This window comes from Phyllostomus hastatus, unplaced genomic scaffold, assembly GCF_019186645.2.
Source record: "Phyllostomus hastatus isolate PE091 unplaced genomic scaffold, TTU_PhHast_1.1 phas_contig_159, whole genome shotgun sequence".
Classification (NCBI taxonomy): Eukaryota; Metazoa; Chordata; class Mammalia; order Chiroptera; family Phyllostomidae; genus Phyllostomus; species Phyllostomus hastatus.
The window spans coordinates 5,535,982-5,560,480 of record NW_025333640.1 but is presented as its reverse complement, the minus strand read 5'-3'; the positions used below and the strand labels follow the sequence as shown (position 1 = coordinate 5,560,480).

The following is a 24,499-nucleotide window of genomic DNA, read 5'->3' as shown; positions in this document are numbered from 1 at the left end:
GGTGGGCGGGCTGGAAGCCTGCACAGACTGGAGCCTTCCTGAGGCCAGATGAGTCAGGAGTGACCTTGAGTCCTCAAGGATGACTCCTCCAGGCTGGAGCAGTGGGGACTGGGTTGGGGGAAAAGAGGCAGAAAGTAAGGGCTGGCTATCAACACCCATCCCTGAAAGCAAAGAGTTGCTGTACACTTTATGTTTTACTTATTGGCCAGAATAGGTTTGCAGCTACAATCTGCTTGAAAACCATCCAGTGAGGCCATCCTTTATCAGAAGAGGAAACCCAAAGGCCAGAGATAGGAAGGGACTTGTCCTGCTACTGAGTAGGTAACAGACACACTGGCAGAACCCAGGCAAATGGCTTCTCCGTGAGACCCGGCTGTGTGCCTACCCAGACCACCCTGTCACCCCATCAGGGCTCCTGGGTTCCTTCGGTGGCCAGATCGCTAATTTGAATATCTAACTTTTCCCTGACAAGAGGCTTTGCTTGAGAACAAAACCATCCCCCACTCTCCATCCAGTACTTAAAACGAGCTGTCGCAGCAGAACAGCAGAGGCACTGTTTTTGCAAGGATGATGCCAACCTTTGAAACCAAAACCTTTGTCCCACTGGGACTGCAATAAGCTCTCATCTTTCCCCTGGGGCCGCTTTTTCAATCAGGACTTTGAGCTCAGCCTGGTTTGCTTCTCCCCTTTCTGCTGAGACGTGCAAGACATAACCAACCCCAAGCTCCCTCCCAGTGTGGCCTAAGGGGAGGCACACGGACTTTGAAGTCAAACAACACCAGGTCAACACCCCCACACAGGCATGAACCCAGTGTCGGGCCAGTTAGGGAGCCTGTCGCAGAGTCCCTGCTTGCTCAGCTGAGAGGGCAGGATGGATGCCAGAGTGCAGTTGCGAACAGAGCTAACTGGCATACCGCACTCAAACACAGCAATAGTTGCAGCCCAACTGCCCATCGACAGATGACCGAAGAAACAAAATGTCGTCTACACATACAGTAGGATATTATTCAGCCTTAAAGAGGAAGGAGCCCTGGATGGCGTAGCTCAGTGGATTGAGCGCAGGCTGCAAACCAAAGGGTCACAGGTTCAATTCCCAGTCAGGGTACATGCCTGGATTGCAGGCCACGGCCCCCAGCAACCACACATTGATGTTTCTCTCTCTCTCTCTTTCTCCCTCCCTTCCCTCTCTAAAAATAAGTAAATAAAAATCTTTAAAAAAAAAGATTCCTCTTAGAGAAGTCAATTTCGTAGAGACAGGAAGCAGAACAGGGGTTGCCAGGGTCTGGGGGAGCAGTGAGAGGGTAGTTAGTGTTTAGTGGGGATAGAGTTTCCGTTCTGCAAGATAAAAAGAGTTCTGGAGCTGGACGGTGGGGCGGCCGCACAGCAGTGGGAGTGCCCTTAACGCCATCGCACTGCACGCCGGAAAGGGTAAATTTACATCGTGTGCATTTCACAATTTAAAAACAAATGAAGGAAATAATTTAAATGAGTTAAATCCCATTGATAAATACTCTAACTACTGAAATTTGATCAAAACACAATATATAGTGAAACTACTGTTCCCTTTTTCTAGCTCCTATCATTACATTAATGCAACTTTTTAAAGAAGCAGCATTTTTCAAAGGTCTGTCTGGAGGAAACCTGGGGAGCCCTGAGAGCAGCGTGCCGCCTGTCCCTCTCTCTCTCTCTCTCTCTCTCTCTCTCTCTCTCTCTCTCTCTGTCTCTCTCTCTCGTGCTCTCGGAGGCAGCTGTGCGGGTCCCGAAGGTTCCGTGTGTGCTCTTGCACAGCTGGCTGCAGAAGCAGTGCAGACAACCAGCTGAGTCCCTTAGGCCAAACACAAAAGGGATCTGAAAGATGTAAAACAATGCTACTCACTCACTAAATTGTTTAAGGAAAGTTTGTTTAAAAATAAAAATGTTCTGTACACTAACGTGGGAGCGTTATTTTTAAATGAATTAATATTTTTAACTTTCAATTTCTACTAGGGTAAATATCCATAGAGATATAATCCACATGAACTAAAACCCTGAAGTCCTTAGTGTCTTTTAAGAGTGCAAGGGAACCTGAACCTAGAAACCTGAGAATCATTGCAGTTAAAGGCACCCTAGTGCACGCGACAGCCAAGGCCCACCCCCCAGCCCCTCCCCGTGGTCCGCTCCAGCAGTCCTTACTGGAACCAGCGGCTCAGAGGTCTCTAATCCCCGCCCCCCCCCCCACCATGCCCCCTCTCTCCCCTCAGAGAAGGATGGCTATCAGCCCAACATTGCCTGGGGAATGGCTGGATTAGCTCCTCCCTTGGGGCTACAGCCTGGTTCTCAAACCTTGCTTGCGGGACCAGAAGTATCAGCCTCACCCAAGAGCCTGTTAGAAATGTGAATCCTTTGGCCCCGACAAAACCTACTCTATCAGGGCTCTGGGGCTGGGGTCCAGGAATCTAGCCTCCCACTCTGGTGACATCTGAGAATCATTGGGCTAGAGACCATGAGCAGTAGAAGCTGGGAGGACCTCCTCCGGCAGTCAAGGAGCAAATGAGTCACTTGGAGGTCCTCGTTAAAGCGCAGCTTCTCACTGGGGAGATGGCAGAGGGCCTGTGAGTCTGGATTTCCAGCAAGCTCCCAGGTGATGCTGGGGCTGCTGCTCCCTGCTCCTCACCTGAAGCACCAAGCCCATCCTGTCCAGCAGCTCTTAGCCTTTACAGAGTTATTAAGGTTCTGATGAAAGTCAGGGACTCTTTCTTTCCCTGGAAACATGTGGGAATACATTAAATTCTGTGGGCAATTTCAAGATGCTGCAGACCTTACAAAACTCACCTTAAGGATCACTGACAATTTCATTAGAAACTCTCATCTCCCGTGATATTTATCCTGGGTTAAACAACTTCTACATGCAAATTCAGCCATGTGTCCCTCAGACTAGAATATCCTTCTCACTCACATCCACCGTTCCAAATCTTACTCATCGTCCCGGGCCAGGTTCCAATGCTCTCTCCTTTAAATGAGTAAAAATTGACTGTTTTCTTACGGACTCCCAGAACAGGCTGTACCTCATTACAGTGATTTATGCTACCTCGTCCTCCTGGCCCTCGTCCCCTGCCTGTCCTCCCAGGAATTGTTGAAGCCCTCAGAGGTTGCTACTCATGTCTAGACCCACTCCTGAAATTGTTGCATAATAGAAAATGCATAAGTATTTGCTAGATGAAATAATGAACATTAATTCTTCACAGGTAAAACTCGTCAAAACGTTTCGACATTTGAACGTGGTCTGTAACGCTCGATCCCTCATACACGTTACAGGGCACCTTTGCTTCGCAGCAGATGGAGTCTTCTTACAAATATTCAATTCAAAAGGATGAAAAAGAGAAAAAGGAAAAAGGAGGTGGAAGAAAAAACAGTAGGCACGACACCCCATGCCCACCCTCTCCCTCTGGATCACCCACACGGGGCACCCAGCGGTGGGGCCAGGTGTCGGGGACCTGTTGGAACCGACCCACAGGGCATGGGGGCTGCGCTGGGGGAGAGGGGTGAGAAGTGACTGAGATGCTCGAGGCATTTGGGGTGATGGAAGAGACCTGTGGGGCGGCGCCCTCTGGGAGGGGAGCTCTGGGCACACAGAGGGCAGTGGGAAGGGGTTGGACACTTGGGGTGGGGCCAAGCAGAGCCAGAGCTTGAGAATGAGGTCAGATAAGAGGTGAGAGGGACCCAAACCTCAGCTTCCTAATTTTGTGGGGGACTCTGCTCCCTCCTCAGTTCCCAAAGGCCAAGGAGCTGCCACTCAAGAACCCAGAACCAGCACTTTGCTTCTCGCCCTCTCACCAGATACTTCTCCAGCGTGAGCTATGCCCGGGTGGGGCAAACACCTGGGAAAGGGTGGCAGGTGGAGCATCACACCTGAGACTGGGCTTCTGATTTCTAGTCCGGCTGAAAGGATTTTCACGCAGCCATCTCTGATGGGGTGACTAACCTATAACGGTTTTCCACCACTGCTGACACCAGCTGCGACTGGGGGCTTACTTTCCAGCCTTTGCACAAGGGTCCCTAGGTCCTTCCGGTCCCACTCGCCCAGATCTCATTCCCAATATGCCAGCCTCTCACAGTCCCCACTCTTCACCCTCACTGCCCGCCTCCTGTTATCATCCTCCTGTTTCTTTCACAAGGGACACTGTCCCTTTTTTCTTTTACCCATCTGTTGTGGGCCGAACCCTGTCTCCCAGAAATGCCTATGAAGTTCTGATCCCTAGTAGCCCAGAGTGTAATGGTATTGGGAGGTAGGATCTTTAAAGAGGTCATTAAAATGAAGTCTTTAGGGTGGGTCCTACTTCGCTGGGAAGAGGAAATCTGCCGTTGCTGGTGTGGCTCAGTGGATTGAGCACTGGCCTGCAAACCAAAGGGTCACTGGTTCGGTTCCCAGTCAGGGCACATGCCTGGGTTGTGGGCCAGGTCCCCAGTGGGGGAGCATACAAGAGGCAACCACACATAGATGTTTCTCTCCCTCTCTTTCTCTCTCCCTTCCTCTCTCTAAAAATAAATAAATAAAATCTGTTAAAAGAAAGACAGAGAATGGAAAGAAAAAAAAGTTTTTAAAGAAGAGGAAATATGGACACACAGGCATGAGGAAGTGCCATGTGAGGACAGTTCAAAGAGGGGACCATCTACAAACAAAGCAGACTTTAGAACTAGCCATGCAGACACCTTGATCTCTGACTTCCGGTCTCCAGAACTGCGAGATAATCCACGTCGTTATTTAAGCCCCAGTCCGTGGTACTTCGTTACGGCGGCCCTAACTGACTAACATACCGTTTAATCATATCCATCCTTCAAGACCAAGACTGCTTCAAACTAATTCAAGCCATTTTGATTTAATTCAAGCTAAAGGACGCTCACTCTTCCCACACTCTGGGCTGGGGCCTGGACGGGCACGGGCTGCAAAGGATGTGATCCACTGAGTATCTTTTCACGATGTTTGTTGTTGGAGGCTTCTGGTGTCTTTCTGAGTGAGTCAGGTTATTGCTGGAATCAAAAACTTCCTCTTTTGAGGCACCATCTTATCTAATAAGGTCGTTCTTAGAGAAAAGTTACTTGCCCAATCAGAACTGGGGTGGTTGTGACCCTCGCTGGAAATGTGCCACCTTCAAGCAATGCTCTTGTGCTCTTCATTAATTAATTTAATCCACTCTTCTCTCTTCAGAGTGTTAATGAAAGCTTTTATCCTTTCTGAATTACCCAGATGTAGCTGGACATTGGGGTCCAGAGCCCACAAATGAATGAGTAGCAGGTGCACCACAGCTAAGGTCAGCCTCGGGGCAGGCCAGTGACTCTGACTCCTGATGCCGCTCCCGGTGAATCCCAGTGACGTGTGGCAGTTATACCCCAGCACACACGTCACCTGAGCTCCAAGGGGCATCTTGGGTTTTATGGCACATCGGGTGACGCCTAGAAACACCCCACGTCTCCAAAGCACACCAGAGGTCCCTGCAGGGCTTTTAGGCTCTGCCACTCCCTGTGATCATAAACCTTCCTTCTCAAGAAGTCAGGTCCCGGGCAAGAGGCCAGGAGCTGTCACCAGCAAGGGATGGGTTCTACCACCCTCCCAATCAGAGAACTAAGAGGGGGCAGCTCCAAACTAGCACTCAGCCCCCACTCCACAGTTTGGGGGAGCAGGAGAAGCCGGTGTGCCATCGCCCCCACTCCCGTTCCCCTCACCACCCCAAATACACACACAGAGAAATGCGTCGTCACCCAGAAAGGACAGCTGAGCTCCAGAGTCAGTCTCACCCGAGCCCGTCTGTAAAGTCATTTCTGAGTCACGCCAGGGGACAGAGATGCATCGAGTCAGCGAGAAGGAGAGAGAATGGGGAAAGGAGAGCCATACCTTGCTGGGCCCCGAACTTACCGGTTCTTGGAAATAGAGCTGGTACTCAAAAACAGGGTTGGCTTTGATTTTCTCCATCATGTGCACATTGGGGTCTGCCGGCATGAAAGGAGTATTCAAACTTGCCACGGCCCTATGGAAGGAAGAGGCACCAAGACACAGACCCTGAAGACAGTCTGCAAGAACCAGGCAGGACCTTGCATGTCCAACCAAGGCCGGAGGCGGGCACGTGATGTGCACAGGCTCTCGCCCAGCAGCGTGCGGTAGGAAGGGATCCACACTCAGACCTTCTCACGCCCAGCCCAGTGGTCTTTTCCCTCATCAAACTGCAGTATTTCCCACTCGCCTTAGATGAAGACAGACAGACAACCCCTGACCACACACACACACTCCACTTGCAGTGTGTCAACTTTGATTAGGGTATGTGAACAGTACATACAATCCCTCCCTGGTTTTTAGCATTCATTTATTCCTTCCTTCCTTCATTACTGTGTCTCTTCTGTGCTGAGTATAATTCTACACTATACACAAGGGGAGAGGAAATAGAAAGTCAACCCTCAAGAAGCTTCTCACAATTTAATAAGGAAGGCCATAAGAATAGCACAGAATACCATGGGCGTTCAAGAAGATAAGATGTTTCTGGGTTTGGGCTTCATGGAAACCCTGATGGAAACTTGAACTTGGCATCTAATACAGCAAGTAGAGTAGCCTTTTGGGGAAGCCAGTTATTAAGAACTGAGCTCTTATTTTGCTTTTGAATGAGAGAGAAGACAGGGATAAAAGCTAAAGAGATCAGAATAAGAGCATGAACAAATCTTAAGATATTTTAGAAAATGTTTGATTCTTGTTAGTGTTTGATACCATTCTACCACTTGAGCTGTGGTGGAGTTGAACCAAGTTCTCCAGTGTTTCCATTGTTATAAACTTAGCCAAATAAAAAGTAACTCCAGCAGTCAGGGAAACACAGATGGCTGCTAAAGGCAATGTTTATTTAACTTTGCTAAGACCCCAGGCCGAAATGGGAGGTCAGACAAGTTCTAGCTTGGGTTGCCAGTGCCAACGGAGTGTGGCTGCAAAAATACACCTGACTCTCTGGGCTCCAGACCCGCCACCTGCAGCCCCTGCCGGTGCTCCAAAATGCCCTTCTAAGAGCGGTTGTGCCTGACGTGAGGGTGATCGTGAAATGCGTGCCAACCTGACACCTGTACAGCCGCGTGCAGGGTATGTAGTCGGGTAGGAAGGAGTTCGCGGCACCACTTTGTGGTTGAGGAAACCAAGGCCTAAAAGTGCTCGTTCAGGGCAAAACTGGAAGCCACACTTTCCAGTCCTGACTCTCCGTCCGGGACTAGTCTCTCCTTGTGCTCAGTTCTATAAACCCAGCACCCCTGCTGCTTCCCCACTCCCCTCCATGTCTGCCGTGATTCCCCTGCATGCCCACTGAATACTCAGTCCCTGAATTAATTGTGCTACCAGTAACAGGGGCAGGCCTCGCTGTCTAAGACATTAGCTCACTAGGTCTTCCTTGTTGGTGTGCCAACAGGCACTGAGGACTTAAGGGGGTACCTTCCCAGATAACCTGTTTGTCTTCAAGAAGTTTCGGGTTCAAGACCCGAGGAAGGATTTGATGGGAATGCAGCCCCCATCTTACCCAAACCCTCACTGCTCTCGGCCTGATTACCTCACTCTCTCAGGGTAGAAGAGAGCCATGCTCCACACCAGCATGCCTCCCCAGTCGTGGCCGATGAACACCGCCTGAAGGATACCCTAGCGAAGGGGAAAGAAGGCAGGCGAATGTGGGCGGGCTTCTGGGCTGAGGCGCCGAGACCCCCAGGCCCCGAGTTCTCCTTAGGCCCAGCCCTGAGACGCAGTCTTCCCGTTCACTTCCCAGGGACTCCTCCATGGGCCGTGTGGCAACAAGGTCATTACAGCATCAGGACGGGGCAGCCACACCAGGCCATGCCCTCTCAGATGTCCCCAGCATACTCAAAGTTCCAAGGCCAATTCCACGGGACTGAGAATCCTCAGAGGTCAGGGACCGGGACGTTTTCGCCTCCTTCACTAGTGCCTGGCACCGTGCCTGGCTGTCGTTCTGGGACCCCTGAGTCATGTCAGATTCCTCCCTTGGCAATCACAGCCACTCACAGGTGACCCATCCCACCACTCTGAGGCTCCCGTAGCCATCCCTCCCCTGCCAGTGCTTCCACTCCGCACCAGGACCAGCTGAGAGGGGGGCAGCGCGCCACTGAGCCGCAGCCTCAGGAGTGGCACGGGGCTCTGCGAAAGCGTATTCACAGATCCTCCTTGAGTGGTTTCGAGTTTGACATTCCAAATGAAGTTAAATGAAGGCATTCGATTTTAGATATTTCAAAAGATATTTTAAAAGTTGTGAAATATTAGCCTATAGCATATTTTCCAAACTTCTTGACTCAAGCCCACAAAGGTATCCTATTCCCTGAAAGATGCTTTTCATGAAACAAACAAAAAACCAAACTATCTCTACACGGTTCTCCAACATCTCTGCCATCTCTGTCTTTATAATCCCTTCTGCTCCCCCCACCCCCACCCCCGCATCCCACTGTCCCCGAGTGGGCCTTTCTGGGCCCCTGGAGAGCTCCTCAGCCGACACCTTGAAGGCACCATATTGTCTTTAACTGCCCAAACAGAATTCTCCAAAAAGTTCGGTTCAAAATTATTACTTACCAACTTATCCAGGAAGGTTACCATATCCTAAGAAAGAAAACACACACAAAAATCAGGAACTATATCCACCCACCTCAGCCACTTCAAGATGAGAATGACTGTGTTGCCTTTGTTATCGACTAAATTTTGTCTCCCTAAAACTCACAGGTGACGCCCTAACCCTCAGTGCCTCCAAAGGTGACTGTATTTGAGAAGACAGGGTCACTAAAGAGATGACAAAGTTAAAATGAGGTCATCAGGGCGGGCCCTCATCCAATCCGGCAGGTGTCTGTATAAGGAGAGGAGATCTGGGCGCATGAAGACGCAGGGAGAAGATGGCTATCTCCGAGCCTCGCCTGGAAGCCTCAGACAAAAACCTGCTAGCACCTTAATCCCAGACCTCTAGCCTCCAGAATGGCAAGAGAATAAACCTGTTGCTGTAGCCACCGAGTCAGGGGTACTCTGTCATGGCAGCCCAAGCACACCGACACAACGTTCACGCATTCCACTAGCTTTGGAGTTCTCTCCCTTCCCTTTCCAGCATGCTCTCGGGAGCGGCAGAGTGGAAGAGGCAAAGGCTTGGAAACCAAGGGAGGAGACACAGACCCGACTGGAAACCAGGCTTCTACCTGCGCTGCCCTTATAAGATGCAGAGGCTGCGTGGGGGGCTGGTGGGGGGGGGGTGCTCCAGAGCTGTGACACTGAGATGGAGGCTCTTTGTAATTTTAGTGTAAGCAGCAGTGTTGCTAGTTTTCTGTCCCCCCTCTTGACCCCTCCAGCCTTTGCTTTTGTTCTAAGGAGGTTTGGATCGCAGACTCTCCTCACCTTTGCCCCATCCTCCCCCTTAAGCTCTGAGATGAGGGTCCCCCTCTGCGACGGTGCTTATGCCTGTCTTAGAATAGTCACTGACCCACACACTAACTCTTAGGTCTGGCCACCAACATCTGTACCAAAATATAGTGGTTTTTAAAGCTCCCAGGATGAAAAGACAATATGGGGGAGCGGCTAAGGGGAGAACTGTGGGAGCTAACGTAGGGTTCAGACCTGGCTCTACTGGCTGTTCCCCTCAGGCAATTACCCTCAGGTGATCACCTGAGACTCAGTTTCCTCTCCCATCAAATGCTGAGAGCAGTACTTGAGACACAGCAAACTTTCAGTAAGAATTAAACCTAAATGTTGTGAAATGATATTTTCCTGAGATTGAAGTGAACACCCACACTTCTGTCCTATATTGGTAAAAACACCAAGATGAAAAAGATGTTAACAGATGTTTCCCAAAGATCCTTCTTACCTTGCATAACACTTCCAAGGAATATTCTTCTATTTCTGCAATTAAAAAGAAAAGAAATGCATTCAATATGCAGGGCTAAAATTTAGCAACAGCTGAGAGGACCCTTTTACCAAAACAGAAGTTCATGTTCAACCCTCAGATTGATGCAGCCCACTTGTTTCCGCTTTTGTTGCCTGTGCTTTTGGTGTCGGACCCATGAAATCATTGCCAAGACCAAGGTCACAAGGCTTTTCCCCTATTTTTCTTATGGCATTTTTAGTTTCAGGTCTTACATTTAAGTCTTTAATCTATTTTTGAGTTAATTTTTTGTAAGATAATGGTCCAATTTCATTCTTTTTATGTGAATAGCTCATTTTCTCAGTGTTTTCCTTATTGCGTGTTCTTGGCACCCTTGCCAAAGGGTCAGTTGACCATATGCGTGTAGAATATGTGTGAATTTATTTCTGGGCTCCATATTCTGTCTTTATGCCAGTGCCATACTGTTTTGATTACTGTGGCTTTGTAAAATATTTTGAAATCAGAATGTGTGAGTCCTCCAGCTTTGTTCTTTCTCCAGATTGATTTGACTATGGTCTATTGTAGATTCATATGAATTATAGAATTGTGTCTTCTTTTTCTGTAAAAAAATGCTACTGGGATTTTAATCAAGGTTGCATTAACTCTGTAGATTGTTTTGAGTAGTATGAATACTTTAACAATAAATGCAATTCCAGAAAGAAAAAGAAAAAAACAGAATTACCACAGAAGTAATTCAAGAAAATTTCCAAGAACCAAAAGATAAATGTATCCAGCAAAGTCGATGAAAAAAGACCTATGTCACAGCACAAGATCATAAAATTTTAGAATACAACAAATAAAGAAAAGACCCTAGTGTCAAGGGTAAGAAAGGAAAAAACAAATGGTCACATAGACAGGTTTGTGGATCAGAATGGCATGGGATTTCTTAGTAGCGACAAGGAAAACTAGAAGATAGTGAGACAAGGTCTTCAAAATTTTAGAAAAAATAATTTGTTATTTAAAACCTATTAACAAATGGTTTGAAACTCATACCCAAATGATCTGAACTGGATGTGTATGTATTCCAAATCATGCTTGGCTTTAGAATTCATAGTATATAAAAACTTCAATGATAGTTAACGTGTAAATTATGGTTTCCTTAAAAGTTAAAATTAGGGTATGACCGTAAGTTCCGGTTCCAGTGTCAATGTGCTATTAGTAACAGTGCCCCTTTTTACCTTTAATAGTGTTTGGGTTTGAGTGAAAATCTGTGTTACTAAGTTATGCCTAGGGGAATCAGGGAACATTGCAGTATAGATGAATAAAAAGACATTTTAATGATTAAATTTGTTTAAAAACCTTGGACACCTTTCCCAGGTTTTTGAACTGAAGGATGTCCTTCTGTCTAAAATGCTTCCGCATCATTCAACATCATAAGCAGCTGCTGAATCAACACCTCAACACTCAGGGGAAAATCACGGAGGCGCTCTCCTGCTACGACAATCTGAGGGGCCTGGTCGGTGGGTCACCTGAGTGACCCAGGGCCTCAGTCCACTGCTGCTGGCTTTAGACTCAACACAACAGGCCGAATGTGAACATGGGGGAAGCAGCTCAGAAAAGGGGTGCTGAGCAGCCGGCTGGCTCACTGGGCCCACACTCACTGAGCAATGCTAACAGCATCGCTGACACCTGAAGGCACCAGGGGTTTGCTGCATGCCTGGCTGCTGCTTCATGTTGCCGCCTCCATACCTGGGATTCTTAAATAGTTTTGGGCTGAGGACCCCTCTGAAACTGATCAAAACAATGAAAACATGCTCATAAACCCACATGTGGCCTCGGGGGTTCATAGGCCCCCTGATACCCATTCATGGATAGACTCCCACTGGGGTCCATGGACACTGGGTTAAAGATCCGGCCTATAAATTACCTTATGATCTAACAGTTTGACTTCTGGTTATATAACCTAAATAAATGAAAAGAGGGCCTCAGATATTTGTGCACCCATGTCCACAGCAGCATTATTCACAATAGTCAAAAGGTGGAGACAACCCAAGTGTCCATCAATGGGTCAACAGATAAATGTGGTATATCCATTCAATGAAATATTATTCAGCCTTAAAAAAAGAAGGAAATCATGATGCAACATGAATGAACCTCGAAGACATTATGCTAACTGAAATAAACCAGTCACAAAAGGATAAATACTGTTTGATCCACTTATGTGAGGTCCCTAGTATAGTCAAATTCATAGAGGCAGAAAACAGAAGGGTAGTTGCTAGGAACTGGAGGGAAAGGAAATGAAAAGTTATTGTTTAATGGGTACAGTTTCAGCTCTGCAGGATGAATTATGTTCTGGAGCTGGACGGTACGTCCCACACTCTACAGCCCCATCAACCAGCAGGAGACACACTCAGGGCACAGACCATTGGGCCTCATTCAGAGTATGAGGAGCAGAGGCATCTGGGACCCAAACTGCATAGACAGAGGACACTGCAGGAGGGAGGAGATGCAGACTCAGACCCCCTTGAAGGACTGCCTGCTCTGACCTGGGACCAGGGGAAGGCAGTGCAGCTGGAGAGCTCGGACAGTCCGAAAGCATGACCAACAGAGAACAGCAGTAAGCCAGCCAACCCACCAGGAGGAGCAGACGACTCTCCATAGCCTTTCAGGTCCACAGCCAGTACCCGGAAACCTGCCTGGGCCAGAGCAGGAATCTAGAAAACAAACAATTCAAGTGCATTCAGTGCAGTCTTATAACTGTTTGACTGACACTCCCTCTGTGTTTCCTCTCTCCCCCTCCTCTTTGTAAATGGCTCCATCCCAAGTGCCACGTGACATTACCTGGTATCTTCTCCATGGGAGTGGAACGAGCCCACCTGGATAGGGCTGCCATGGACAGTGGTAGGGTCTGTGCACTGCATCTAATGCTGCATCTAAGAGTACCTTTCTTAACAAAGACCTTGCAGATTTCTACAATCATTACAAAGACTTCCGGCAGGTGGCACAGAGTGAAGGAGTCTGCCTTTTTTTAATCTGCAAAGGTAGCGTATGGGCTAGCACAGCTCTGAGGTCTCAAGAAATCTCCACACCCAACATTTCTGAGGTATCACAGCCAGACTTTGGTTTGGGTTTCTTAATGACATTCAGGCTGGGGCACACCATCTCGACAGGCTCCTTGCCTCACCCTGACTGGGGCATGCCTTCACCCAGTTTTCCTTACCTGGTACTTCCAAGAGAACCAGCTCTCAGGAAATCCATGGCAGAGGCACACGGCAGGGCCGGAGCCCATCTCCACGAAGTGCAGATGCACCCCGGGCTGCAGGGGAGAGAGGTGAGCAGGAAGGGGCCGCTGCGCCAGGCTGGGCAGAACAGGCCCCTCTTCTGCCACGGTCCGGGCCGCCTCAGTGTATCTCCAGATCTTGCACAACCCACATTTCTCAGCCTAAGACCCCATTGCTAGAAGATGTCTAAAAAGAGACAACTAGCCAAGCTGTGCAATAAAAATGCGGTTTTTATTGTAACTTATTTAAGAAGCTTGAAAAGAGTATAATGTTGGGAGAAAAAACCCAAAACAAAACAATTTTGTCTCCTCCCTAAAAGGCCCTTATACTATCAGAGTTTCTGGCGTGGTTTGTCATATTTTCCATATTAAAACTTGGGATTAATTTTGTGCAGAGCATAATATTCATGCTGACATGCAGAATACCTAATTATTTTATTGAAAAGCTGTTTATCTCTTTGAATATGAATTTTTTCAAGTTTGCTATATTTCTAGTACTTTCTGGGCTACAGGGGTATGGCAGAGACTGCTAGAGCTCAACATCCGTGTTCCTCTCTTCTCCCTGGAACATGGCGGCATTTTCCAGACCTCCCCCCCCCCCACTTCCCGGCAGTGGATGTGGCCACATGACTGAGTTCTGGCCAATGGCATGTGAGTGGAGGAAGTGTGTGCTGTCTCCAGGGCCTCTGCACTGGCCCTCCCTCTCTTTTTCCATCTGTATCGGAATGGATTGAGCCTTGAGAAAGAGGGAATCAGCAGAAAGAAGGAGCCTGGGTGCCTGAATGCTCACGTGGAGAGGGCCTACTGTCCAGCTGTCCAAGAAACAGACTCGGTGTTAAGCCACCGAAAGCTGGGGTTGGTCGTGAGGGCACTGAGCCTCCTCTGACCACAGTGGGGTCTAAGCGAACCAACCGAAGCTACATGTGGTCACAATACAGACTACTTTCCCCACATGCACCCACCTCCAGCTTTCTAGTGGAAATGAAGGAGAAAAATGAGTTTCCCATTACGGAAATTCACTTGAAACAATTCTGTTTCACTGCATCTCAGACTTCACCAAGCTGGTGTCCCAAACTGGACGTCTCACTCAATCAGGACTCCCAACAAGCTGTTTTGCCCAGGGAAATGTCAGGCTGACCTTTCACAAACCCTTTCACGGACTATAATCTTTTTTATCAGAATATGTTCCACAATCTTCCCTTTAGTATTTGGTAAAGGGAGGGAATTTAACTTTAAATGTCATACTCTTTATATTGAAAATGTTACACTGCCAAGGTCCAATTCAATGATCTCATCCACCTCTGTTCTAAGTGGATCCTAATTAAAGCATCGTTCTGCTGCTTCATATTTGAACCAGCTGAGTAACTCAGCAAATACATGTGCTTCCCCCCCTTAAGTATGTTAATAAAATTGCCATAAAGCTGGAAAATAAGAAAGATCTATTACAACCCAGTTTGGGTTGCATTAGCTGCCAGTGGAGATAAATGCACGAGCACCCCCAAGCTTGGTCTCTGCTGGGCTTCCCCAGAGGTCACTGCCCCAGCTGCTGAATTTGGAGTGGTGGCAGGGGGGTAGCAAGCAGCTCTGACCACCTTCCTTCCAAGTCAAATGAGGAATCTATTGAAATTGGCTGGATATGCAAACATGGAGAGGATGACAAGAATAACCCTGTCCATGGGATGGAAAACACCAGGTTACAGCCCAGATCCCAGGCCCACGCCAAGAGCCCCTCACTCTTCATCAATATAGAGGTGAGGTCTGAAGGGTTATGAAATGCTCACCCCCCACCCACCGCCAGTTTAGGACCACCCAGAGTTATAGGAGGGGCTGCACTGATGCTGACCTGTAGCTTCTACTACCACTTTCTTACACTCCCGCTCATCCGTTGATGCCCACTTTGCCATGCCGGCTGAGCCATCCACTGGCATTCAGGGTGCTGTGTGCCCCTCACAGAGCCCGTTCTCAGTGCACCGGGCTGTCAGGCCCAGACCTCATCCTCTGACGTAACCGCAGGGCTTCGAATGTTTCTCTCAGTGGACTGTAAAGTTCCTCAGGCGATGGAAGACCCTCCGCTCACCTCGGCATTTCTCCCCATGCCCAGCCCATAGCAAATGCTCAATGAAAATCTGCAGGGATCTCCTTCGGGACAGCAGGTCTCACATGATCTGCACACCTGTTCAGATCAGGCCAGCGCCCCTCTTCATCCGCTACCATGCCTGTGGTCTGCCTGTGGTATTTTGATTAGCTTTTACAAGAACATTGAGGGAAGGACAATTGACCCTTGAACCACACAGGCTTGAACTGTGTGCATAAGTAGCCCGTTGTTTCCTGAGCTCTCACAGTATCGGCCACACCCTTTTGCATATCCCAAGGCATGGTCTGTGTCTTTTGATTTTTGAGAAATGATACTCGTGGGAAATGCGATTTCCTTATAAATAGTGACTATTTGACTATCTTTGATATTTAACAAATGTCTCTGTGAGTTACTTTAGTGATCTGGTTAGAGAGCACTCGGCTGACCGAGAAAGAGCTCACTTACCTTTATCGGCACGTACCCGTGGCTCACATCGCTTGGGTGGCACAGGGCTGGGGGAGGGGCCACTGCTTCGAGAAGCTGCAAGTGGAAGACACAGTGAGAGGTACACCGAGGGAGGTACCTGCAGCTTCCTTCCATGAGGGGTTCTCAGAGTTTCCAGAACTCCAGCGTGCTGGCACCAGAGGTGAGCTCACAGATGCCCTCTGCCATGGCCTCCTGAGTCCTTTCGGTGACTCACCAACCCACCATCCTCTCCTGTAGTATCGATCTCATGATAAAGTTGTGGATGCTGAGATTCAGAGTGGTAAAAATTGTACCTACACTTGCCATCTTGGTAAATGCCAGGATTCAGAATGGTTCTGTTGGATTAGAACCCCGCTGGACTTCATCTCACCTTTTTCCTGTCAGTTCCTCAGAGGCCTCTGGGTTCTGACCAGTGACATGCAGACAGAAGAGTATGGCCTGTCATCTTGGCCCATGGAGATCCCCACCCAATCCTCTCCATTCTCTTTTCCCTACTTTCCAGCTGAGTGTCTGGTGTGACCTATAGGAGGTGTTGACCTGTCAGTCTAGCCTGGGAAAAAGATAGGATTGGCTGGGGAGTTGGACCCTTCTGGAGTGTGCGGAATTTGGAGCCAGGAGATTTAAACAGAGGGACAGGCAGAAACATGCCCCTTCTTCCCCTCCTTGGCCCTGTTGGGGCTTGCTCATGCCCAGGTGGAGCTGTGCACATTGGGCAACACCCCAGAGGACACATGCCCCAGCGGTGACCTGCGGGACACAGCGTCATCTTCCAAAGCTGCATGGATGGTCCCAGACAATGCTCCTCTTTTCCTCTGAGTTGCTCAGCACAAACAGGTGGGCCAGAGCACTTGCAGACAGGCGGGCCCTGGAAGCCACATGGCCAGTGGGCAGGTGACAGGCTCCTGGAGTAAAAAGCTGTGGCATAGCATGGTGATATGTGCCCTGTGTGCAGACTCCAGGGAGACTGAGGGCAATCCACCCGGCAGCCTGTGCTCCAAAGAACAGAAAGGATGGAGCAAGACTTCTGGGTATGGTTTTGGGTGTGAGTCTTTGGGAGAGCCAGGGAATTCTCTGGTCCCCCAAATTGTGCCACATTTTAATAAAGACCCTTTTCCTTCCCCACCACCCTTTCTCTTTGGAATATACCTGTGTTTGGTGGTGGGCAGCCAATTCCATGTTTGCTCAGTAATACTTGGGCAAGGTTCTTTAAGGTTATGAAGTCATTAGATACACATTTTTATTTATTTGTTAAAGACAAAAAGTCAGTTATTCTGAGCAAAACTGTACCTCCTTCTGTTGAAATCTTAACCCTCAGGACCTCAGAATGCAACTACATTTGACAATGAGGTCTTTAAACAGGGGATTAGGGTAAAAGAGATCACTGGGGTGGATGATGGGAGTCAGAATCTAATTTGACTGCATCCTTATAAGTAGAGATTAGGAGCCACACAGGGGTAGACCATGTGAAGACCCAGGGAGAAGGTAGCCATCTACAAGCCCAGGAGAGATGCCTCGTATGCTGCCAACACCCTAAGCTTGGGTTCCTAGCCTCCTGGTGAGGCTGTTGTCTCAGACACCCGGTCTGTGCTATGTTATGGCAGCCCTAGGAAATGATAGCATTCCCTCTGAGAAAATGGTTGACACCTTTGCAATCCATCTAGCTCAATCAAGTGTATGGATTCCCTGCTCTCTCCTATCCCATCACACTGACAGCCCTGAGCAAAGCACGGCATCACTGCAAAATGTCTGTAACTGTCACCCCTGGACTCAGTGGGATGGGTGATCTCAGGTAAGCTCAAAAGAACAAAAGGTGCCTTGGCTTTGGCAGAGCAGGCTAATTCCCACGCAGCACCCCCAGGAGTATCATTAAGGAAATCCCATTCTTAATAAGAGGAACAGTTTTTACTCAAAAGCCTTCCTGCAGGCTGGCACAAGGGGTGTGCACCAGGAGAAGCCTAACAGCCACACCTGAGTGCCAGCGGCATGACCAGGCACACCAGGTGAGGACTGGGCTCCCCACTGGGGTAGACCTAGCAGCTACACTCTGAACATTCACTCTGAAAAGGACTGGTTGGCTCGGAGAGCCTGACTCTGACTAGTATAGATTCTCACTCCCAGAGCATTGTTTCTCTGTTCATTGACTGCAGAAAAAGGAACCAGGTGTTCGTCAAGGACACCATGATGACGGCACAACAGGTAATGAACTCCCACCCGAGAGATCTGCGCCTGAGCACCACGCCTGGAGCAATGAACTGCTTGAGCGCCAGAGTCTCCTCTTCTTTCATCTTGGGTGCCTGCACACAGACGAGTGGCAGGAAGTCTGGCTCAGCACATACACACACAGTTACCTGCATCCCTGTTACTTTCTCCAGCTCTTGCAGGGCGACGTGGCTGTCTCGAACGAGGATGGTGACCATTCCTAAATTACGGGCTGGCTTCAGATTAGTCCCCATGTCATCCAAGAAAACAACCTGAATCCAAATAGCATGGACACTAGCATTACTTCGACCAAAGCAAACCTCATGTGCCAAGGACAACACCAGAAAGAAACACATTAAAATATGAATAGAGGTGCCCTGGCCAATGCGGCTCAGTCGACTGGAGCATCGTTCAGTAAACCAAAAGGTTGCAGGTTTGATTCCTGTTCAGGGCACATGCCTGGGTTTCGGGTTTGGTCCCACTTAGGCACATGCGAGAGACAACCGATAGATATTTCTCTCTCTCCCCCCTTCCCCTCTCTAACACCAATAAACATGTCCACGGGTGAGGATTAAAAAATGTGAATAGTGGCTATTTTATGAGATGAAATTAAAAATGATCTTTATTTTCATGGAACTGTTTATTCTTAAAATTAAAAACATTTAATTATGTAAGTATCACATAGACACACAGATATCCATGTTCCTACATATACCTATTGGTTTCAGCCTGAATTCTGAAACTGTGAGATTAAGAAAGAGTATAAATTACCAAAATGACATTAAAATTTATCTAGAAAAATCAACATTTATGAATTGACAAAAAACACGTCTGGAAAAGAACCATAATAAACACAGATAAGAAAACTGCATAAAGGACTTCCGGCCAAGATGGGGGCGTAGGTAGACACATTGTGCCTCCTCACACAACCAAAAGAAGGACAACAATTTAAAAACAAAAACAACCAGAACTGACAGGAAATTGAACTGTATGGAAGTCCAACAACCAAGGAGTTAAAGATGACACACTCATTCAGACCATAGGAGGGGCAGAGACGGGGAGCCAGGCAGAGAGGACTCATGGCAAGGTGGTGGCTGGAGGACCCAGTGAGGTGGCAGATTATGGAACGGGGAGCACAAGCCAGTGGCTGGCAGACCAAGCGGTCCCACATTTGAGCACAGATAAACCAGGAGAAACAACTGGGGAACTGGATGGACTGCACAACCCAGGGTCCCAGTGCAGAGAAATAAAGCATCAAAACACCAACTGAAAACACCTGTGGGGGTTGAGGTGCCAGGAGAAACCCCCAGCCTCACAGGAGAGCTCGTTGGAGAGACCCATAGAGTCCTAGAATGTACACAAGCCCACCCCCCAGGAACCAGCACCAGAAGGGCCCAATTTGCTTGTGGGAAGTGGGAGAAGTGACTAAAACTCAGCAGAGAGCAGAGCAAGCGCCATTGTTCCCTTTCCACCCCTTCCTTACATACAGTATCACAACCCAGCAACGTGGGTTGCCCCGCCCTGGTGCACACCTAAGGCTCCGCCCTCCATATGTAACAGGCATGTCAAGACAAAAAAAAAATGGTCCAAATGAAAGAACAGATCAAAACTCCAGAAAAAATACAACTAAGCAATGAAGAGGTAGCCAACCCATCAGATGCACAGTTCAAAACACTGGTGATCAAGATGCTCACAGAACTGTTGAATTTGGTCACAAATTAGATGAGAAAATGAAGCCTATGCTAAGTGAAATAAAGAAAAATGTACAGGGAATCAATGATGATGGGAAGAAAACTGGGACTCAAATCAACAGTGTGGACCAGAAGGAAGAAAGAAACATCCAATCAGAAAAGAATGAAGAAACAAGAATTCAAAAAAATGAGGAGAGGCTTAGGAACCTCCAGGATATCTTTAAATGTTCCAACATCTGAATTATAGGGGTACCAGAAGGAGAAGAAGAGCAACAGGTGGAAAAGTTATTTGAACAAATAATGAAGGAGAACTTCCCCGATCTAGCAAAGGAAATAGACTTCCAGGAAGTCCAGGAAGCTCAGAGAGTCCCAAAGAACTTGGACCCAAGGAGGAACACACCAAGACACATCATAATTACATTAGTCAAGATTAAAGATAAGGAGAGAATCCTAGAAGCAGCAAGAGACAAGGAGGCAGTTACCTACAAAGGAGTTCCCATCAGACTGTCAGCTGATTTCCCAAGAGAACTTACAGGCAAGAAGGGGCTGGAAAGAAGTATTCTAAGTCATGAAAGGCAAGACCTACATCCTAGATTGCTCTATCCAGTAAAGCTTTCATTTAGAGTGGAAGGGCAGATAAAGTGCTTTTCCAATAAGGTCAAATTAAAGGAGTTCATCATCACCAAGCCTTTATTATATGAAATGTTAAAGGGATTTATCTAAGAAAAAGAAGATAAAAAATATGTACAGTAAAATGACAGCAAACTCATAATTATTAACAACCACACCTAAAACAAAAACAAAAACAAACTAAGCAAACAACTAGAACAGGAACAGAACCACAGAAATGGAGATCACATGGAGGGTTATCGATAAGGGAGTGGGAGGGGGAGAGAGGAGGAAAAGGTATGGAGAATAAGTAGCATAGATGATAGGTAGAAAATAGACAGGGTGAGGGTAAGAATAGTATGGGAAGAGTAGAAGCCAAAGAACTTATATGTATGACACATGGACATGAACTAAAGGTGGGGAATGTGGGTGGGAGGGGTGTGCAGGGTGGAGGGGAGTGAAAGGGGGAAAATGGGACAACTGCAATGGCACAATCAATAAAATATATTAAAAAAGAAAAAGAAAACTGCATAAAGCCACAAAAGGTAAAAAAAAATGTTTGGTACTAAAAAAAGAAATAGACAAAAAAGACATATCAATGAGATAGAAGAGAGTCAAGAAATAGACCCAAATACAAATTATAGTTTAGTTTCTAATAAAGGTGTCATGTCTAATCAATGAGGGAAAAGATTATTAAAAAGATTATTTATTTTATCAATTTGAGGGAAAAAGTGGATCCTTCATATCTTACTTCCAAAAAAATTTTGAATGGATCAAAGGTTTAAATTTCAATAAAAATAAAAGGTTCTTAAAGGTGTAAAAGAAAACATGGTGTTTTTATTTACAGTCTTGGATTAGGGCAGGCCTAGACTTCTAAAGCAGCTCATCCAACCCAAAAGCCCTCTGTGAAAAGACATTCATTTATATGCATACTAAAGTTGAGAGTGTTGTTACAGTGCTTAACCTGGGTGTCGAGGAGAGCAGAAGCAAAGTTCTAGAGGAGAAGGCAAGGGTCCTGGGAGTATGGAGCCTGGCAAGGATTCCCAATGACGGGGCTCAGGATTCCATCTGATCAGGTGTGGGTGCGGTAGGGCCAGTGAAAGGGTTAGAAACGGCAGGGGAAGGAATTTAATCTTGGTTCCAATTGCCCTTTTGAAGATGACAGGAAGGGAACACAATGAAACAAGTGCTTTAGAATAGGCCATCTAGAGACAGTATGGAGACAGAATGTAGGGGTGCTGGAGTGCTAGAAGACCGCTGTGATATTGCAGCCCATTCCTGCTCACCCTTTGGAGTGGCGATCCCAACTAGCCTTGTGGTCTTGGGAAAATCTCTGAGTTGCAGTGTTTTTACAGGCAAACTGAGGCAGCTGGTCTAAAAGCTTTCAACAATACCTGTTTTGATCAAGGTCCTGTAAGAGCCACAGAGAGCAGTCAGATGCCCACCTCTGGTAGAACTTTCTAGAAGGGATGGGTAAAAGTCTACAGAAGTCCTGGCCTGAGAGAAGTGGAACCTGCCACTGGACCTAGAGCCATCTGCCAGGCCCCAGATATCCCCCACTTGCTTACTCCTCCTAGATTTTTCTTGATTACCATATCTCTAGAACAGCGTTCTCCACTGCAAGACAGCATCTACTACGCACCTCATTGGGGCTGGCCTTCAAGGTGTCCAGCACAAACTTATAGATCTGAGGATCAGGCTTGGCCATTCCGATCCGACATGACTCTATCAGCAGGTCAAAGTGTGGCTTCAGTTCACACGTCAGCTGGGCCCAGCAGCTTCTCTGGGTGCTGTCATCCAGCCAGTTGTTGGTGAGGATGCAGGTTGTCAATCCTGAGTGAGAAGTAACCCGTGAACAGACCAGCCACAGAACTTTGCTCTAAGAAGCTCTGGATGGAGCCAAGTAGGGTTCTGCTCACTTATATCAGTTTCCTGATGCTTGACACCTAAATTGACAAACTGGAAAAGAATCATCTTTACCCTTAAGCACCTCCTGAACAGAGGCATGAGAGCGAGCCCATTGTGTTCACTAGGGCTTTCAGAAGCCAAGATGGAGACGCTGCATGCCTTACTTCCTTGCAGTTGTAGAGCAAGTGGTTGTGACATTTGTCAGTTCATTCGATCCTCACCCCATTTGCAGTGGGCAGGTCAGATCTCACCATCCTACTTCTACTGATGAGCAAGCCAGAAGCTTGGAGAGTTGACAAGCTGTGCCACTCACATGGGGAAGGCAGCACCACACGGGACCCGAATCCTGCCTTCAGGGTGCCACTCCACTGCACCTCCTGGTCTACGCTATTGCGGACTCTGCGCCTGTGTTTCAAACCACCTGCTTTGGCTTTCAGGGACTGCATTCCCATGTCAAAACTAGAGAAATGTAACTAGACATAGCAGTCCCCTCAGGCTTTCTCTGTCTAAACAGGGAGAGCAAGACCCAGGAGATAATGGCAACGAGACAGCTAAGTCAAGGGTGTGACACTTCCCATGTAATATGAGTGACAAATATGGACATGGATGGCTCAGCCACAGTCAGGGAAGTCTACTGATAAGTGGATGGGAATGACTCCAGATACGCCTGTGGAGAAGAGCTGGGCTCTGACACCAAATGAATGGCTGTTGAACGAGCATGAGCTCAAGTCAGACCATTTGACACCATCTCAGTCCAGGTCAGCCAACTCAGAGCTCATCACTGTGCCAACCAGAGGTTGGAAAAATCATAATTGCTGAAAACACCTTATTTTTAAATTATTGTGGCAAGATGTTGGGTCACTTGGGTCATTACTAGTGTCATCAGAGGGACAGAAGTTTGCTCACAAGGCAGGCTCTGGCATAAATCGCTTGGTTATGTAAAACGCTTTCATTTTCCCAGCCATTCTGAGGGTGTTGCTTTTTGCCATTGGGTATAACTAACTCTGGGGCTATGTTTTAAGAACAGCTTTCCATCAAGGTCTGGAAGATTTGTGATCTCAAAACACATTTAGATGTATTCTGACCTACTCCTGCCAGAGGTCCTGGTGTGGCTGGCTCAGAAGACAGCCAGGACCGGATCCTTACCCTTCTTCCTGAGAGTGAGGGCTGCCTGGAACATGGGGCGGTTGATCTTCCTTTCTGAAATCGCCTTGCAAAAGACTTGATTCATGGAGAAATTCTCAGGGAGGGCAATTCCGGAATCCTCAGAGTGTCTCCTGCAGTCTTCTTCTATGAGTGATATCCACTGTAGAAGGAAATTGCCAAGGGACCGTCAATTGGTACAATCGCTTGGAAAAGCTTTTGGCAGCATTTACTAAAATCTGAACATATGCATTCCGCGTGATCCAGTAATTTTACTCCTGGACACATACCCAATGGAAATGTCTACAAATGTTCACTGCTACATGCACAAAAATGTTCACAGCAGCATTATTCCTTAGAGCCCCATGCAGGAAAGTACTCAAGTGTCCCTCGTATGGGCTGAATTGTGCCACGCCCCCCAATTCCTGGTGAAGAAGTCCTAACCCCCAGGACCTCAGAACTTGACTATCGTTACAGACAAGGTCTTTAAGAAGTGATGAGGGTAAAACGAGGTAAATGGTTTGGCCCTAATCCAATCTGACTGGTGTCCTCAGAAAAACAGAGACTAGGACACAGACCCTGGCAGAGGGGAGACCTTGTGAGGACACAGAGAGAAGATGGACATCTGCATGCCCAGGAGAGAGGGCTCAGAAGAGGCCAACCCTGTGGACGTCTTCATCTTGGGCTATCAGCCTCCAGAGCTATGCTATACATAGTCTTCTAACCCTTTGCTCCCATTCTGTCTTGAACACACTCTATCAAACTTCCATCTCCGCATTCCAGAGACTTCTCTCGTCAGGGTTACCAGTGATGTTCTCATTGTGTTGCTGTGTCTGACGGGCACTCACCAGTCTTCATTTTACTCGACTATCAGCTGCATCTAACACAGTTGATCATACTCTTCATCTAAAGCTTGATCACCTTGTGGCTTTCAGGACTGCACTCTGTCTTGGTCTTCCTCTTACACATTCCCTGTCTCTGAAAGCTGGGTCCTCCTCACCAACCTGACCTTTAACATCAGAGTACCCAGGACTCTGACCCCTTCTCTTCTCCATTTACATTCCCTTTCTCCATGATCATATTGAGTCCAATGGTGTTAAAAAATACCATTTACCTGCTGAAAATATATATACATTAATCCACCCTTGACCTCTTCCTTGAACTCTGGGTTTGTATATCCAGCTGCCTATTCCACACTCTACTTGGATATCACTAAGCATGTCAGATTAAAATATCCCAATCTGAGTACCTGACTTCCCAAACCCTGCAGCCG

The 24,499-nt window shown here is 47.6% G+C and overlaps 1 protein-coding gene across 2 annotated transcripts in view; it reads right to left on the bottom strand.

Annotated features, from left to right (window-relative positions):
- EPHX2 (epoxide hydrolase 2) overlaps positions 1–24,499 on the bottom strand; it is a 50,820-nt gene that overhangs the window by 16,488 nt on the left and 9,833 nt on the right. For both annotated transcript variants that reach the window (XM_045830962.1, XM_045830963.1), the window contains 10 exons: positions 23,230–23,389; positions 21,818–22,008; positions 18,025–18,147; positions 15,656–15,730; positions 13,057–13,152; positions 12,472–12,550; positions 9,840–9,874; positions 8,570–8,596; positions 7,548–7,633; positions 5,891–6,002 (listed from right to left, as the gene is read on the bottom strand). In XM_045830962.1, coding sequence (XP_045686918.1) covers positions 5,891–6,002; positions 7,548–7,633; positions 8,570–8,596; positions 9,840–9,874; positions 12,472–12,550; positions 13,057–13,152; positions 15,656–15,730; positions 18,025–18,147; positions 21,818–22,008; positions 23,230–23,389 — 984 coding nt within the window. The remainder of the gene's footprint in view (positions 1–5,890; positions 6,003–7,547; positions 7,634–8,569; positions 8,597–9,839; positions 9,875–12,471; positions 12,551–13,056; positions 13,153–15,655; positions 15,731–18,024; positions 18,148–21,817; positions 22,009–23,229; positions 23,390–24,499) is intronic.